Genomic DNA, 16,231 nt, shown 5'->3' on the forward strand with positions numbered 1-16,231 from the left:
CTGAGGGTCAAGGTTAGTGGTTGTCATTTTATATACTGATTTATTACTTTATGTTCCGATTCCCTGCAGGTCTGTCTGTGGGTGCTTGTGGCCGTAAGTAGACTGGATGCATGTAGGGGAAGGCAACAAGCAAAAGCCCAGTGACTAGTATGGGCACTAGTTTTCCACTTTGTGGGAATGGGTATTTAATTAGGTCTTTTTTACAACCACATTTCAGTAAAAATGAGAACACTTTATTTCTCTGTGGAGTTTGTTAAAATAGGATCTTTCTCACCCGCAGAACACGGACGCAATAATTATTTGGACATGCATAAATATGTAAAGACACATCAACTTAAGCGATCATAAAGCATGTTGAAAAATGTGCCCACCATGAATTACTACTGGGGTATAGAAAAGCATGCTTGTCTATTCTTTTTGCACAAAGAACACACTGGAGAATAAATTAGCATAGAAAATGGTCTCTTTGAAGGCACAATAACCATTGTTTCCTTATTAAATCTAGTTTTTCAATTAAGTGGAGCCTCACTGATCCACACCATGGCTGGGATGTCCCATAGAGAATTTCTGAATTTTAGAGATTAGCAAAAAACTGTAACTGGAAAAAAAATCATGACACAGATTCCAGGAACTGGAGAAATGACTGTCATTGTGTTCCTTTATTTTGATAACTGAGTTTAGTTTCTAATTATTGAAATGCTTCATAATAGAGTAGTAAATATGCTGTATGCTTTTGTAAAAGTAATGAAGGATGGAGACGGAATTAATTTATTGAGCACCTACTACCAGGTACTCACTGTGCTATCAGCTATCTCATTTGATCCTGACAGCACTTCACTATAATAGTCATCCTTATTATTCCCAGTGTAAAGAGAGAAAAACTGAGCCCCAAAAGGGTTAAATGATTTGCCCCAGGCAGCAAAGTTTGTAAGTGGCTGAGCTGATGTTCCAGTCTTTTTCGTATCATAGCAAAAGCTTAACCATGTTTTAGTTTTTGCTTTGTGTGTTAACTTAAAAAAGAAATTCTCTTCATTTTCAAATTGGTTATTGTGAACACCATTATCTTAGAAAAAATTGGCATTGCTGATCTGTACTTCAGTGACAATATTAAAATAAATCAAAACCAGAGTCAGAATACTTTCATGCATCAGGCTGTGCAACGACTCATGATGCCAAGCAAATGTACCATTTTGAGAGAGAGTAATTGCTTTCTCCCAACCAATCATGGATTATTGTAAAAAAAAAAAAATGTGATGATAAAAAGCTGTTTGGCAAAGTCTCCTTGCCCTCTTGCAAGATCCAAACCTATGAATGTTTGAGAAAATTCTTAACATCACAAACAGGGCATGTTGACTCATTCAGTGAGGAAACACCTATAAAGTGCCTCCTACCTACAAAATACCGTGCCAGATGTGGTGGAGCTATAGAAATGAACAAAATATTTATTGAGCACATAATATATGCCAGACATTTTATCTTCATAGTGATATTTGATCCTCATAAAATTCTGTGAGGTTGTTGATATTATGCTTAATTTACAAATAGGAAAATTGACACTCAAAAAAGTTGAGTGACCTGTTCAAGATCAGTAACAGCTACTAAGTGGTTTACCCAGGAGTTTAACCATCTGTTCACTGCCAAATTCCATGTGGTTTGCACTATACTATGATCCTCCTCGTGGAACTTTCAGTCTAGGAGAGATTTACATGTAAACTACTAACTAATAATACAAGACAATGAAATAACGATGTTTATCAAGGGATAACCAAAATTCAGGAAAAATTAATTTCAACTGAGAAATTGGAGAACGTTTCAAGAAGAACCTTCAAGGGTAAGAAAGACTCAGGTTGCTGGAGAGAGCAGGAGAAAAGCATTCCAGACTGAAGGAACAACAGGATTCAGAGCATAGAGGCATGTTTGAGGACTAGGACTGGGTCCACTGAGTGCAATCAGGATGCTGGATTAATATTGAAAGGTCGTAAAAGATAAAGTTGAAATAAAGAGTGTGTTTAAACTGTGAGGGGTCTTGAATACCATGCTAAGGAGTTTGAATAATTCTATCCCTTCTGGGGGGTTAAGATTTTTTTTTTAACTTTCTTTTTTAAAAAATTTTATTGAGGTATGGTTGATTTACAATGTGTTAGTTTCAGGGGTACAGCACAGTGATTCAGTTATTCATGTATATATATATATTCTTTTTCAGATTCTTTTCCCTTAGAGGTTATTGCAAAATATTGAGTGTAGTTCCCTGTGTGATACAGTAGGTCCTTGTTGGTTTTCTATTTTATATATAGTAGTGTGTATATGTTAATCCCAGCCTCCTAATTTATCCCTCCCCCGCCTTTCCCCTTTGGTAACCATAAATTTGTTTTCTGTGTCTGTGGGTCTATTTCTGTTTTGTCGATAACTTCATTTGTATCTTTTTTTAGATTTTTGAGGAAGTGAATAACCTGATTTGACTTGTATTTTTTAAAAGATAACACCAGAGGTATGAAAAGTCAAAATGAGTTATTGGAGTTAGGGCTGATGGAAAGCCGTTGTGATGATGTAAGGAAATTATGAAAACTGGAGCAAGGTCAGGAACAGTGGGAATGACAGCTGTGGGACTAGAGTGTAGTCACTGCTTAGAAAATTTTGTAAGTACACACTCTGGGACTTGGTGATGTGTCGTATGTGGGTAGAGAAAGAGGAACCAAAAGAAATGTCAAGGTTTCCAGGATTTATGACTGAGTGGAAAGAGGAAGAGAAAGCCCAGGTTGCTGGTAAAGGGAGGTGTACAAATAAAACCAGGAACATATTTTGTGTATTATATGCCTATTCTATAGCACTCATGACTGCATTAACTATAATTGTGATAATCATATTCTTAAGGTAGAATGAAAAATACGTGGAGAATGTTCCATTTTTCATGTTCGTAATAACTCCCCAATTTTCTCACTGGAAGTGTAAAATGGCAGTTTTTGAAAATCATAACTGTGACTGGATGATAGTGGGGTGGCTTTCTTTGGTGTCTTTTTGGTATTTCAAATTAATGGTAAAGATAATTTCTTTCCAGGTGGTGACAATCCATATCACTCCAGTAGATGACCAGCTTCCGAAAGAGGCTCCTGGAGTTTCTCGGCATTTGGTTGTCAAGGAAACGGAGGTGGCCTATATCACTAAGAAACATCTACATTTTGTAGATACAGAATCCTATGACAGGGAGCTGCTCTACACAGTAACCACTCCTCCATTTTTCTCCTCTAGCCGCAGGTATCTCTACGAAGAGTCTTCACCTGGGCTATTAGTTGAGGGTTGCGTTCTAGGATTGAGTTGAAAGTGTCAATGTATACTACTGTGGTTCACTTGCTTTGCTGGTCACACACGAACTTATATTCAATTCAGCATTTATTCTAATCTCAAACTTGTCTCATACCTCCCTTCAAAAGCTATATTAATTGATTAAGTGGCCTGCAGCTTGTAGCGTCTTCAGCTTAGGTAGGCTTAAAACAGTTTTTAATCCCTTTTTCTAAAGAGAATACTTTTCTTCTCTTTAGTAAAATGTGCTGAGTCTTCATCGCTTTATTTTTAGATATTGCAGCTCACAAAAGTGGTCATAAAAAAAAAAAAGTGGTCATATTCTCTGATTCCAATCCAGAAAATATCATGAATATACCTTAGGTTTGTGTTATCTACCAAATGATAGTGAGGAAACGTTTTTAGGATGAGTATCTAACTACATCTTATTGTAGTTAGGTTCCCTTTCATGATGTCAGAGCAGAAATTCTGTACATACTTCCTGCAGTCATGATGAGAACAGCATTCGTGATACTAGACTTAAGGCTAGAACCTCCCCCCGCCTTGATATAAAGAGAGAATATAAAGATGGAACATTTGATTTCTTCCTACAGTGAGCACTTTTAGCTTCAGAAAATTTGGTTGTGGGCTACTATTTGATTTAATTTTTCTTACTTGGAAAGTTAGCTGATGTGTTCTCTTGTATTTTTGTTTAGACACTTGGATGCTGGGAAATTATTCATGGTAGACAGCATACCAAGGCTAACCAAAAACCCTGCAGCTCCAGAGTTGAAGTCATTCACTCAGGTATGATGCTATGCTCAACTGTTGACAAACATGATGGAAGTGTCCTCTGAGAAGGTACGGTGCTCCCAACGTTGCACTTGAGAGTATTGGCCTTTGACATCTGTCACAAGCAACAAATACTTGATGTCTATATTCTTTCTGCTTGCACATTTCCATTAAGCGACATGTATTTGGAAATGCTTGATCAAGCTGGATATGATTGTAAAATCTTGTTATAATTCAACACAGTCTTTTGCATCAATTTAGGTTCCTGGTTTAGGGCTCTGATTTAGGGACCTGGTGCATTTGTTTTTACTCCATCAAATTCAGTTCATCCAATATCCTACCATGTTAGTTTCCTAGGGCTACTATAGCCCAGTAACACAAACTAGGTGGCTTAAAAGAACAGAGGTGTATTGTCTTACAGTTCTGAAACTAGAGGTTAGAAGGCTAGAAGTCTGAAACCAAGGTCTCAGCAGGCCCACCATCCTCCAAAACCCTGTTTGGTCGGGGGGCAGTGGGGTCTTACCTCTTTCCATCGTCTAGTGGTTTGCTGGCAATCTGACATTCCTTGACTGGTAGATCATCACTCCACTCTCTGCCTCTGTCACGCCATGGCTGTGTTCTCCCTGAGTCTCTCTCTTTTTATAAGGAGCAAGTTATATTGGATTAAGGGCCCACCCTACTCCAGTATGGCCTTACCTTAACTAATTACATCTGCAACAACCCTGTTTCCAAGTAAGGTCACATGCTGAGGTACTGGGGGTTGGGACTTCAACGTATCTTTTTTTGTGGGGGACATAAGTCAGCGCATGCTATCTACTGCTTTCCACAATCCTTCATTAGCCCTCTCCCTGCTCCTGTGGCCTCTGCTCTGCAGACCTGACTAGAGGCACAGTAATGATGAGTGCTTAGGCAGCAGCTACCCCGGAGCTGCTGAATCTCACTGTAGTTAGAGGTTGTATTAAATGAGTACGTCAACCTATGTGCTAAGTACTATTATTTTTTTCACTTTATGGGTAAGGAAACAGAGGCCTCGCAAGTTTAAGTAGCTTGACCAATATCACACAGCTACTTTGTGGCAGAGCTGGGTTAAAATGCAAGTCTCCTGTCGTTCACAGAGTTGCCTGGCTTCAAGCGCTTGACGTAGTCACTTAATTTCTTTGTTCTTTTCCCTCCTGCTTTTAGAAAATGCGATTTGTAAGATAGAGCTTTTTAGGATCTTCATATTGATGATGGTGGCATTTACAATGTTCCCTATCAGTGAATGAGACGGGTATCTTAGACTTAGGTCTCTAAATGTCTCTCATCCTGGGAAATCGGCACCCACATGTCCATCTTGATTTGCTTTGCAGCATGCTGTGAACTATATGAAAGTGGCCTACATGCCACCCATGCAAGATATAGGCCCCCATCCCCGACACGTCCAGTTTGCCTTTTCCGTCAGTAACCAGCACGGTGGCACTTTGTTCGGGATCTGCTTTAACATCACGATTCTTCCGGTGGACAATCAGGCCCCTGAGGTAGGCATAATGCTTGATGTGAAGGATGAAAAGGGGGGGATGACCTAAGGAAAGAAAGATTTTGAAAGACTTACTCAAAATGCTAACTTCTCTTTAGGCTCTTTCAAAGAACTTTTTTATTTTCCAGCTACAGTGTAGGAAAAAAAGCATGGGGAGGGGAGTCCTTCACCTCCTATGGGACTTTCTATCTAAAAGATGAGATTTTCTAGTTGCTGAATTTGGCATTATTTTCAAAGCTTTATCAAAATCTCTTTCCTTTCCTTTCTGCTGAGTTTCATGTGTTGATCAGGTGAAGGGGATTAAATTAGGAGTCTCTTAGCAACCAGATAGGCTGACTTGCTCTCTCCGCAGGCCAGCTACGCTGTTCTGTCATCTAAATAAGCTCTTTAATTTTCTAAAATGAATTAAGATGGACCCTTGCATCCTGTGCTGTTCCACTCCCCAATGTTTGTGTAAGCTTTAAAGCACTTGGGTCTCTCATTAAAATCAAACTACAAAGGCGATGCTACCTTGTGCATCTTATCTGCGAGTCTGGGATTCATGGTGAGAATTTGTTCCCTGCCTGGTCCCTCCCCATCAGAGCACTAGAGTTAATGAGGGTGGCTATTCCTAGGTTTGCTTTTTCCCTCAAAAGCAGAAAGTGTGATTACCCATTCATTAGGAACCAGAGGGGTCTAGAACCCACATGTGTCTCATCCCTAAGGAAAGAGGCCACCTTCCCAGGCAGCCACCCAGAATATAGCCAGGAAAGCACGGATGCTTCTTTTCCTTTGCTCTCCTCACCATCTCTACAGCTGCCCGAAGTTGTGGAGCAGAGGTCTCACCCTGCAGGACCAAGGGGCTTACCCAAGCCACACAACTGTTCTGATGAGTCTAAATAATATTTGAAAATAATGAGTTGCCAACACTTAAACATCAGGAGGTTTTGTATCAAGTTTGGATTTCTGGCTTCTCTTGAAAATTTGGAAGCTCTGGCAACACTGAGTCCACTTCCCTACCCCCACCCCGCAGCAGTTGAACAGGGCACATTCCCCAGTCACCCAAGTCCCCACCCAACTCAAGACACCCATTTACATCACTGGTTTGACCCCGCCAGCCCCTGAGCTTGCAATATTTGGTAGAAGATGGGCCCGAGAGCTCACAAAAAAGGAATGTAAACTATGTTCTTTGCCTCCTTCCCTGTCAGGGACCAGATCATGTTCCCTGTATAAAAAGTAGTTTAGAATGTCTCTTAATTTGATTAGATTTTATTCAGACCATCCTTTTCTATGTATGAGATACATGCCCTGAAATAGCCCAGCATCTAAAGAAGCTAATGTGTGTTCTAGAACAATCACAGAGAAACAGTTTTTTATGCCAAGCTGTCCAGCCTCTTGCTAGAGAAAGATGATCTGTGGAAAAAACCAGAAAGAGTGGAGTGAATAGTTACCTCCATCATTTGAAGGTAAATGGAATAGTTACAGGGACTTGGGGCTCAAGAGGCTTAGTGGCTTCTGTCTTTTTTCTACAGTGGATGGGACAAATGAAATAGTACTGTAGAGAACTGAGAATAGTAGAAATAAAATTAACTGAGTCACTTCAGTGAACCTAGTCATGGGAGCGGTTCCCTGGTGTGAAAATCCACAGTTATCGCTGGGCTAAGTGATAACCATTAGGGGATCTTGACACGATGCTGACCTGAAGTTCCAGAAATCCAAGCACTGGGTTCAGGCAGGGACTAGAAAGTGAATAATTAATGGGGGGGGGGGTGTGTGGAGCAAATTAGCTTTTAGTTTTTTAAAGTTGTCCTGAAATACATATATATTTAAAAATCGTCTAATGAGGCAAAGTATATTCCTTGAAACTTAGCATCTTGGGATATTAATTGATGCAACTCAGGACAAAATGAGGTTCGCAGACATGGACCATGTTTCAGTGGTAATAATCCTCTTTAAGTAAGAGCTCCCTTTATTTCTTTCTCCTACAAACAGTGAAAATGTAGGTTTGGCAAAATCAGAGTAAGGCACTTAGGAAGGGTGCGGGTGAGTGGTTGTAGGGAGAAAAGGCTCTTACTTTATGTTTTCCTTTGCTGGCAGAAGTAGTTTATTAAAGAATACAAGGCAGCTGTCCCAGGGAGCATGGTCTCATCATTTCCATGATCCAAGGAGCTGCCCTTGGGGCGGCTGTGCCCTGGTGGGTGGGAGGATGGAGCAGGGCTCTGGGTGGAGGCTGTGATTTCTTGTTCGCTTCCCTTTCCTCTGCCCATCTCTCACGCCCCCCACCTTTACCAGCTCTTTCCTCGGGGAGTGCTCTCCTTTCTAGGAGTGGCAGCTGCTCTGAATAGAGTAGCTGCTTCCTCGGAGAACCCTGTGTCCTCACGTTAGCAGAGCACTCACCCCAGACCATGTGTGAAGAGCCTTCAGAGCCCATGACTTGGTAGCCTAACTGTATCTCCCTGTTTTTGCTTCTGTGTAGTAATACAAATCTGAGAAAATGATAGGTTAAACAAAGTTAGCAGATTTTCCTACTGTAGGGTCTGAGTGCTGAATACACTTATGAATCTTATAAACCTCCAAGGTGAAGATATCGTATGTGACTATTTTCTACATGTGTTTGACCATGGAACACTTCTTGCCAACTCCCAATGTGATGATAAAATAGCCCAAGCTCTTCTAACTTGCTTTTTACTTTCAAGTAAATTTTTATTGAGCTGTGAGTTTTTCTGTTAGAGAAAATTATCCTTATGGCTTTAATATTTAAGTCTAATGTTTGAATAAATCTATTTCCTATGAAATCTTCAATTTCTATTCTTCAATTTCCCTGTTCTACTTCCATATCTAAAACACTCACTACCCTGATGCTTAAAAGCTCCAGTCAATTTCCCAAGTCTTTAAGAATTTTTAGGGTGTAAAAAGAGGTGGATTCTTTCTCTAGGGGAATTTGATGTAGGTTTTGTTCATTTTGTAGATTAAGGTACATATGTGCCGAGCAATGGTAGGTGTGGACACGATGAGGAATGTTATTATTTTCTCAATTTAGCACCAGTGATGGTAAATCTGACTGTTGCTTCTACTCTACAGGGTCTGAGATCAATGAAGTGTAGATGCGTTCAGGTTTCTAGATCTGCCTTGTTTCTTTGTGTCCATCAATGTTTAGAATTGGAAGCATTTAGTAAAAAATACTTTTCAGCCAGGATGTTCAGCTATGAACTTTTTCCCTTTAGCACATTCTTGAAAGTTTGATTGACATGTGAAGATGGTGCTGGAAGTTTTCTGTTGGTTTCATGAGCTCTGTCTTCAGGTACACCTCACGGAACAAGGCTTTAAATGTTTCCTTCCTTCTTTCTAGGTATTTACCAACCCTCTGAGAGTGGCTGAGGGAAGTCAGTGTGTCATCAGCACAGAGCACGTCCTGGTTTCTGACGTGGACACCAAACTGGACAACATCCACCTCTCCCTGCAGAGACAGCCTCAGCACGGAAGGGTGGAGCTGAATGGATTTCCTCTAAACACAGGGGCCATATTTTCTTGGGGAGACCTCCAGGCCTTAAAAGTTAGGTTAGAACATTTCCTGGCTTCTTTGTTTTACATGCTTTGGCTCCCATCTGAATCAATTGTGAGGCAGTGTAAGAAGTTTGTCCAATTCTTTCAGGGGTAACAACATGCCACCCAAAACTTTTCAAGGGTCAGTTGAAAATTAGAAATGGCAATCCTTTAGTTTCCCCCCAAGACATTTTCTTTCCCTCTGGCTTGCTGTACTGGTAGGAATGACATTATGAATATTTGAGCAACAAAAATTCAATTACCATGAATATTAAATTTGCTGCAACTGCACATATCACAAGGGGTAACAATCAAACTAGATGAATAGAGTCTGAAATAATCTATAAGGCTAATCTACATAACTGAACTTGGTTTTAAGAAAAGCCAATTTCATAACCCTGGAAATTCTAGGATAGAATTCTGTTGATCGAAGTCTTTAGTGTGAATTTTTAATCCATTCTATTGGGGAGGGGATTTGCGGGCAAATAAGCAGGGTAGGTTGGGTAGGTAGGACATGGAATAGTACTTGGGTCTGTTACAGTCAGGGGTGGAGTAATCCCTGTCTCATGGTCCTGCAGTAGTTCCCCTCACCTTGAGGACTTTCATTTCTTCTGCCTAATGCAGTATGTAAGAAACTTTTTCTTTAAAATCTAGTAAAGCACCTTCTCTGTAAAACAATGCAAGATACTCAAAAGCAGTGGTCAGGTAGACAAACATACTGGTTAATTTCTCACTTGTACAAGTTCAAGTTATAAATGGGAATTTTGGCCTTTTTGCTAAAGTGTAGTAGAAGGTATTAGGCATCAAATGCTTAGTTCTACATTTAGAAATTGATGAGGAAGGAGGATTTGTGTACAGGAAGATCATTTTCATCCAACAGCTTAGTTACACTGCTTTATTTATAGTTTCCAATATCTTAACCTCTTTTCACTATTCTTATCCTCATTAAAATTTCCTTTTTTCCCCAAGATCTCAGCTCTTTCCTACCTGTTAGAAAGAGAGCTCTGTTTAGGTAATTCTTACTAGGGAATGAATGATGGATAGAAAAAAAATAAAAGTGCCAGTGTTTGCCAGCACGTATATTTCAAGCATTCTTCTAGAGACTTGCAATTATGGTTTTTTTCATTAAACTTCACAGCAATCAAACCTGACAAGGTAGATGGTTCTATTCTCATATTATAGGTGAAATAACTAAGACACAAAGAGGTTAAGGTCACTTAGCTAGTGTGTGGAGGACTCTGCTTTTGAAAGAAGTTCTGTTTGATTCCATAGCCATGCATTTGGATGTGTACTCCTAGACCTATTTGGCCCTTTTAGAGGTATTAGCATGGTAAGTATATTTGAATTAGCACATTATCACATACCAATCTATTTTTGATGAACATATCAGGAAATATGACAAAATAAAGCATAAGAGGCAGTGTTGGGAGGGAAACTGGCAGTAGGAGGCGGGCTTTCTCCACCACTGGAATCGAATCCCTAGCTAGTGTATGGGTGAGTCTAGTCCTGAGTAAAACACCTTTTAGCCCTGGAATTTTTTCATATGTAAACGTTACATATGTTCAATATACAATTTTTAAAGCAACTTTTAATTTCATTTCCTAGAACTTATTTCCATAACTGAGTGTCTTGAACAGATCATTGATAAGCTAAAAATTCAACTCAATTCAACAATTATTTAGAACTTACTGTGTATCACTACAGTGGACTGAAGAATAAATGGAAAGTCTAGAATTAGACAATTCCTTTAAGAAACTTGACTGAGAATTAAAAGGAAATAGGGTCAAGGCAAGACCAAGAAAAATATATATATATATTTTTTGTAAATTTATTTATTTATTTTTGGCTGCGTTGGGTCTTCACTGCTGCGTGCGGGCTTTCTCTAGTTGCGGCGAGCAGTGGCTTCTCTTGTGGAGCACGGGCTCTAGGCGCACGGGCTTCAGTAGTTGTGGCACGTGGGCTCAGTAGTTGTGGCTTGCAGGCTCTAGAGCACAGGCTCAGTAGTTGTGGCACGTGGACTTAGTTGCTCCGTGGCATGTGGGATCTTCCCGGACCAGGGATTGAACCTGTGTCCCCTGCAATGGCAGGTGGATTCTTAACCACTGCACCACCAGGGAACTCCCCCCAAAATACTTTTAAGTCTAGAGAAATTCAAGAATCTTTATAGATTAGAGGAAAAGAGTTAGTAAATGACAAGGGGGAAGTGGCAGGAGAGAGGCAATGAATAATCCATAGATAAAGGTTTAGGGCAGAGCTGAATCAATCCAGAGCACAGGCAGAAAGAATAACCTTAAAAGTGGGGGAAGAGGGAGAATCACCAAAATCCGCGTAGGGTCCCACATTTACCTGTCACTGCTCAGTCTCAGTGTCCCCTTTGCCCCTGGCAGTGTTTTCTGTAAGTAGGCAGAGCTACACCCACTGGTTCCCATTTTTACAGTGACAACTTGAAGAGCTGCTTTTTGATTTGGGGACAAGATATGAATGCATAAACACATTTTTCCAGGGTGGAGCAATTTTACATTTAAGGATACTTGAGTACAGTAGTTACATATCTGACTTCATGATTATGCTGGGGTTTTGGTTATTTATTTATTTGTTGAACATATGGCCAAAACCATGGAAAAGCTCTTGTGACCGGAATCTCAGTACACTCTCACAGTGGCCTTGAGAGGTTAGTGACAACTATCATCCCCACAGGTATCAGCATGATGGGTCTGAGATACTTCAGGATGACATACTACTGGAGGTCACAGATGGCATAAATGCAGCAGAATGTGTGCTATACATTGAGGTACGTAGTAAGTTTCCTCCATGGTTCATATAGAAACAAACCTTCTAGTTTGGAAGCCTCTTGGGATCACTGATAGAAATTGAAGCACATGGACTTCAAAGCAAGAAGGTGTCTGCTTACATCTTTGATTATGTCAGGACAGGCAATAGAGAGCAAAGTTATATTGGTGAAATGGGCATATGAGTTTCTTGTGCCAATCGATTTAAAGGTAGAACTACTCTGACCTCAAACCCAGAGACTTAATTTAAAAAGCAGTCATTTCCATGTATAAATTATTTCTAATGTTTTTGAGCTGTAACGCCCAGAAATACTTATTTAGCAGTTGGACAGGTTAGGCTAGCGTCGCTGGGCTTTTCCCTGTTGTGTGCAAGGAGCCATATCTATATGTGCGATGTGACCCTTTGTGAATTCCTGTACTATATACCCCTGACCTGTTTGAGATGATTATTTTCCCCCTTTTGACAAATGAAGGAAAATCTGCACATAAAGATTGAGTACATGCTCAAAGGCCTGATGGGAACCCCCGAGTTTCTCTGTTGGGTGACCATCCACATCCACAAGCATAACTCACAGGATTTGCAGGTATTTATAGTTAGTGACAAAGGAAGGTCAGCGGAAGACTTATCACACTTCCTGAAGATCCACTAATTATTCTTACTGTACCAAATTCTATTTCTGTTTCAATTTTGTCAGTTCTTGGGGGTAGAACTGACACAGTGTCTTGGGGGTAGAAATGGAGAGGAGTGGCAAAGGAACCCCATAGCATGAGATGAAGCCAAAGACATCCTAGGAGAAGCTCTGGGAAGCCATTGAAGGTTCCCACAGTGTGATGACTTGATGAAAGCCACGTTTTAAAAAGATCACATTGGCTGAAGCGTGGGGGAAGGAAATGTAGGGGTGACGGTATTCACAGGCCCTGCTTGATAAATAAATGTGCAGCACACACTGAGTTGTGGTCGTGAACTCAGAGGACTGTCCTTCATTCCTGTTTAGAAGACATACTTTTTCAAATTTCTACAAAATCTTTTAAAATTTGGACAGCCAGTGTGCTCCAATGTTGCTTTTTCCCCCTTTCTACTTGGAAATTTATTTTCATGACAGTGAGAGAAAAATGTTTTATCAAGTTGAAAACTGGCATTGATTTAATGGTTATGGGGTTTCAGATTTAACTCAAAATGTTTGAAATGCAGCTGCTGCTTATTATAAGTCCAAAGAAACTTCCTGGGTGGCAGGAAGTTGAGAGTAGAGGAAAGCTTTGTAATCATCAAGTAATTTGAAATATAAATAACTTTGATGTGGTAAATGTAAATGCTCAGACCACAAGGACTAGATTTCCTCTAGAATATGGGTAAATTTAGCGAAGGAGGATAGGGGCTTGGGTGAAGGATGCTTTATATCACATTTATATTTTGTCTGTCTTGAAACAAACAAGAGCTTTGAGTCCCAAACCATAACCATACTCTCCCATTCCTACCTAAAGTGTCTCTTATGTGGGTCATTTCTTGCAAGTTGGTTCATATGGGGAAAGTTAAAAGATACAGATGGCTTGGCCAAATTCCATGGCTATTGTTTCACGTGTCTGGAAGATTGAAAATGCCTGTCATTCCGGTTATGAGCTATGAGTTACCAGTTGGGCAATTTGTCATTGCTCTTTTTTCTTGAAAACATGAATTTTTTTTCCTGCTTAGGTGTTCCCTGTAAATGATGAGCCACCGGTCCTAAAGGCAGACCTCATTCCCATGATGCATTGCTCAGAGGGCGAAGAGGTGGTCATTACCTCTGAATACATTTTTGCTACGGATATGGACAGTGATGATATGAAACTGATGTTCATGATTGTTCAAGAACCTCAGCATGGGACAGTGAGGAAAGCTGGGGTCACAGTGCGTCAGTTTTCTCAGGGAGATGTTACGGCAGGGGCTGTGACGTACAAACACACAGGTAAGTGACAGTATTGTGACTAGTCTGAGAGTGGGGATGCAGCAACATGACAGAGTCTAAGCCCACTCCTTGCCGTGGGCTCTGATAATCTAACAGTCTTAACGCTTGCTTCCATTAAAAGAGTGGCAGCCCATCTCCCATTTTCAAGTATGATCACCATATTCAGAAGTATTTCTTGATCTCAGTAATATAATGAATTTCACAGAGTTGAGAAAGAGCAAGTGTTATTGCTGCTCTGTTCCTGATGCTTCCACAGAGACCTTCAATTCACCCTGGCTTGTCCTCATTCCTATTTTGGTCAATATGAAGAAGACTATTTGACCATCTCAGCTTCTGGCTCCCTAAATCATAACAGAAATGCCTGAAGTAAGCTCCCTAAGATAATTATCTTATTAATTGTAAAAGTTTCCTGATTATCAGCTAGCTCTTAAGAAGTAACTGGTCTGCCATTTGAGTTCTTGAAAAGCAAAGATCGTGTCTTACACTTTTGTGTAACTTGTCCACAGCACATGACAGTGGTGGACATAGATGAGAGATACAGTAAATGCTAGTTTATTAGCACTGTAGTTACATTTCTGGCATTGCATTATATTGTTATCCGGATGGCATTTGTTCCTTAGTAAAACGTTCATGTAAAGAAGATGTTAATTCAACATGTGATGTCTGCGAGGCACAGTAGTAGGCACTGTGGCTTTACAAAGGAGTATAACCCAAACCCTAATATGAAGGACTTTTGATTTAAAGGAGTAAGACAAACACATTCCCATGTAAAGATGACAGAGTGACACATCTGCCCATCATCACATCACCACCCCTCCTACATCTGATTTCTGGGTTAGGGGCACTTCCTCAGTAATCATACCATCTACTTCCTCTACCTAAGTTTTATCACACTCCATTACAATTTCACATTTACTCATCCATATGCCTCTCGAACCTGGAAATTCCATGGGGGAAGTATGATTGAGTGTGGGAGGGCAGGTGAGTGATACAGGAAATAAGAGGTATCAGAATTCAAATCATTTTCTTATTTGAAGAGACAGAGAGAGAGAGAATACAAGCAGGGAGGTGGAAGGGAATTCAAGAGGGGGATTGAGATAGCTAAGGATTCATTTGGACATGGGAGAAAACATTTTGAAATAATATTTTTATGTGTACTTTAAAAAACAGTGATTCATTGGGATACCAGTTCTTAATCACTCCACTAAACATCTTTTTTCTTTAAATGGTATCTCCTTATCTTCTTCTCTATGTTAAGTCTTAGGAAAGGTTTCATTGGCTCTTTCCTTGTCCTGAGGAGCTTAGCCCACTTGTTCGATGTCTCTCAATGTCTCTCAAGAGTTAACAGCTAGGTGCTTCTTTTTAATTTCCCCAATAGTTCTCAGACTAGCAGAAAAGTGATCCAAAGACCAGTGATTGTTGATTTTTACATAATTTTAACATCTTTGGCAGGCTCACCCAGCATAGATAAATTAGTGGTCAGATGAATCTGTCTTCTCTTCCTGCGCTTTGTTCCAGGCATTAAGCAACAGGTGTACATATGTACAACTCTCTTCTAGTGTGGTGGCCATAGAAGAGAGCGTTAACACATTTTTTTCATAAGACCTAGTGGGACACTGGGGCAAATTGTTTCAGATAGACTTTTTTGTTATGTTAATAAATTAATGGAGGGGCAGAGTCAAGATGGCATACTAGGAGGATGCTGAATTCGCGTCTCCTCACAACTAGGACACCTACTAGGCGCCAGTGGGACCACGGACACCTAAGGGGACGGGAGGAACCCCCAGTGACTGGGTAGGATGGGGGGCATGGGGGGGGAAGTGAAGGGGGAGGAGAAGTGGAGGCGGGATGGGACTGGCGCCCCTGCTGAGGGGTGGCTGGGGGAGGGGAAGGAATCCCACGCCTGAAGGGGGAAATTGGGGAACCATTGGGAGGGCAGAGGATCAAATGGGAGCGTGGCCAGGTTTCCCCTGCCCACTTGGGCCCCCAGGAACCTGCTGAGATCCGAGGCCTGATCCTCTGCCCACCTGAGGCCCCCTCCAGCTGCGCAGGTCTTGAGGGAGTGGGAGGGAGGGAAGGGGGAGCAAAAGTGGGACCAGCGCCCCTGAGGGGCAGCTGGGAGAGGGGAGGAGTTCCTACACCCAGCAGGACCCACCCACAGTTAGGGGTCCAGCGGCAATGGGGGAGACCCTGGGGGAGATGGTGGGGGAGGGGAGTGGAGGAACGGAAGGGAATGGAGCCAGTGCTTTCCCTGTCCACTTAGGCACCGGGGAGCCTATTGGGCTCCTGGGCCTAATCCTCTGCCCTTGGAGCCTCCCTCCTGCTGCTCAGAGCCCAAGCCCCGCCCCTACACCCCCACCCAGGGCCCCACCTCTACACTCGGAGACCCCCTC

General features: G+C 41.2%; 1 protein-coding gene across 8 annotated transcripts in view; it reads left to right on the plus strand.

The window, feature by feature from the left end:
* The window catches only part of FREM1 (FRAS1 related extracellular matrix 1), a 226,594-nt gene that overhangs the window by 102,239 nt on the left and 108,124 nt on the right, over positions 1-16,231 (plus strand). For 7 of the 8 annotated variants that reach the window (XR_009008576.1, XM_057548002.1, XM_007176771.2 and 4 more), the window contains 6 exons: positions 3,056-3,252; positions 3,993-4,083; positions 5,418-5,585; positions 8,913-9,121; positions 11,804-11,897; positions 13,586-13,838. Coding sequence is in view for 7 of the 8 variants with exons in the window: in XM_057548002.1 (XP_057403985.1) it covers positions 3,056-3,252; positions 3,993-4,083; positions 5,418-5,585; positions 8,913-9,121; positions 11,804-11,897; positions 13,586-13,838 (1,012 nt within the window). In the remaining variant the exon portion in view is untranslated. Of the gene's footprint in view, positions 1-3,055; positions 3,253-3,992; positions 4,084-5,417; positions 5,586-8,912; positions 9,122-11,803; positions 11,898-13,585; positions 13,839-16,231 lie in introns of those variants that run through there. The other variant, XM_057548007.1, reaches the window with a different exon arrangement.

The sequence above is a fragment of the Balaenoptera acutorostrata genome, chromosome 6 (assembly GCF_949987535.1).
Source record: "Balaenoptera acutorostrata chromosome 6, mBalAcu1.1, whole genome shotgun sequence".
In the NCBI taxonomy this organism is placed as follows: domain Eukaryota; kingdom Metazoa; phylum Chordata; class Mammalia; order Artiodactyla; family Balaenopteridae; genus Balaenoptera; species Balaenoptera acutorostrata.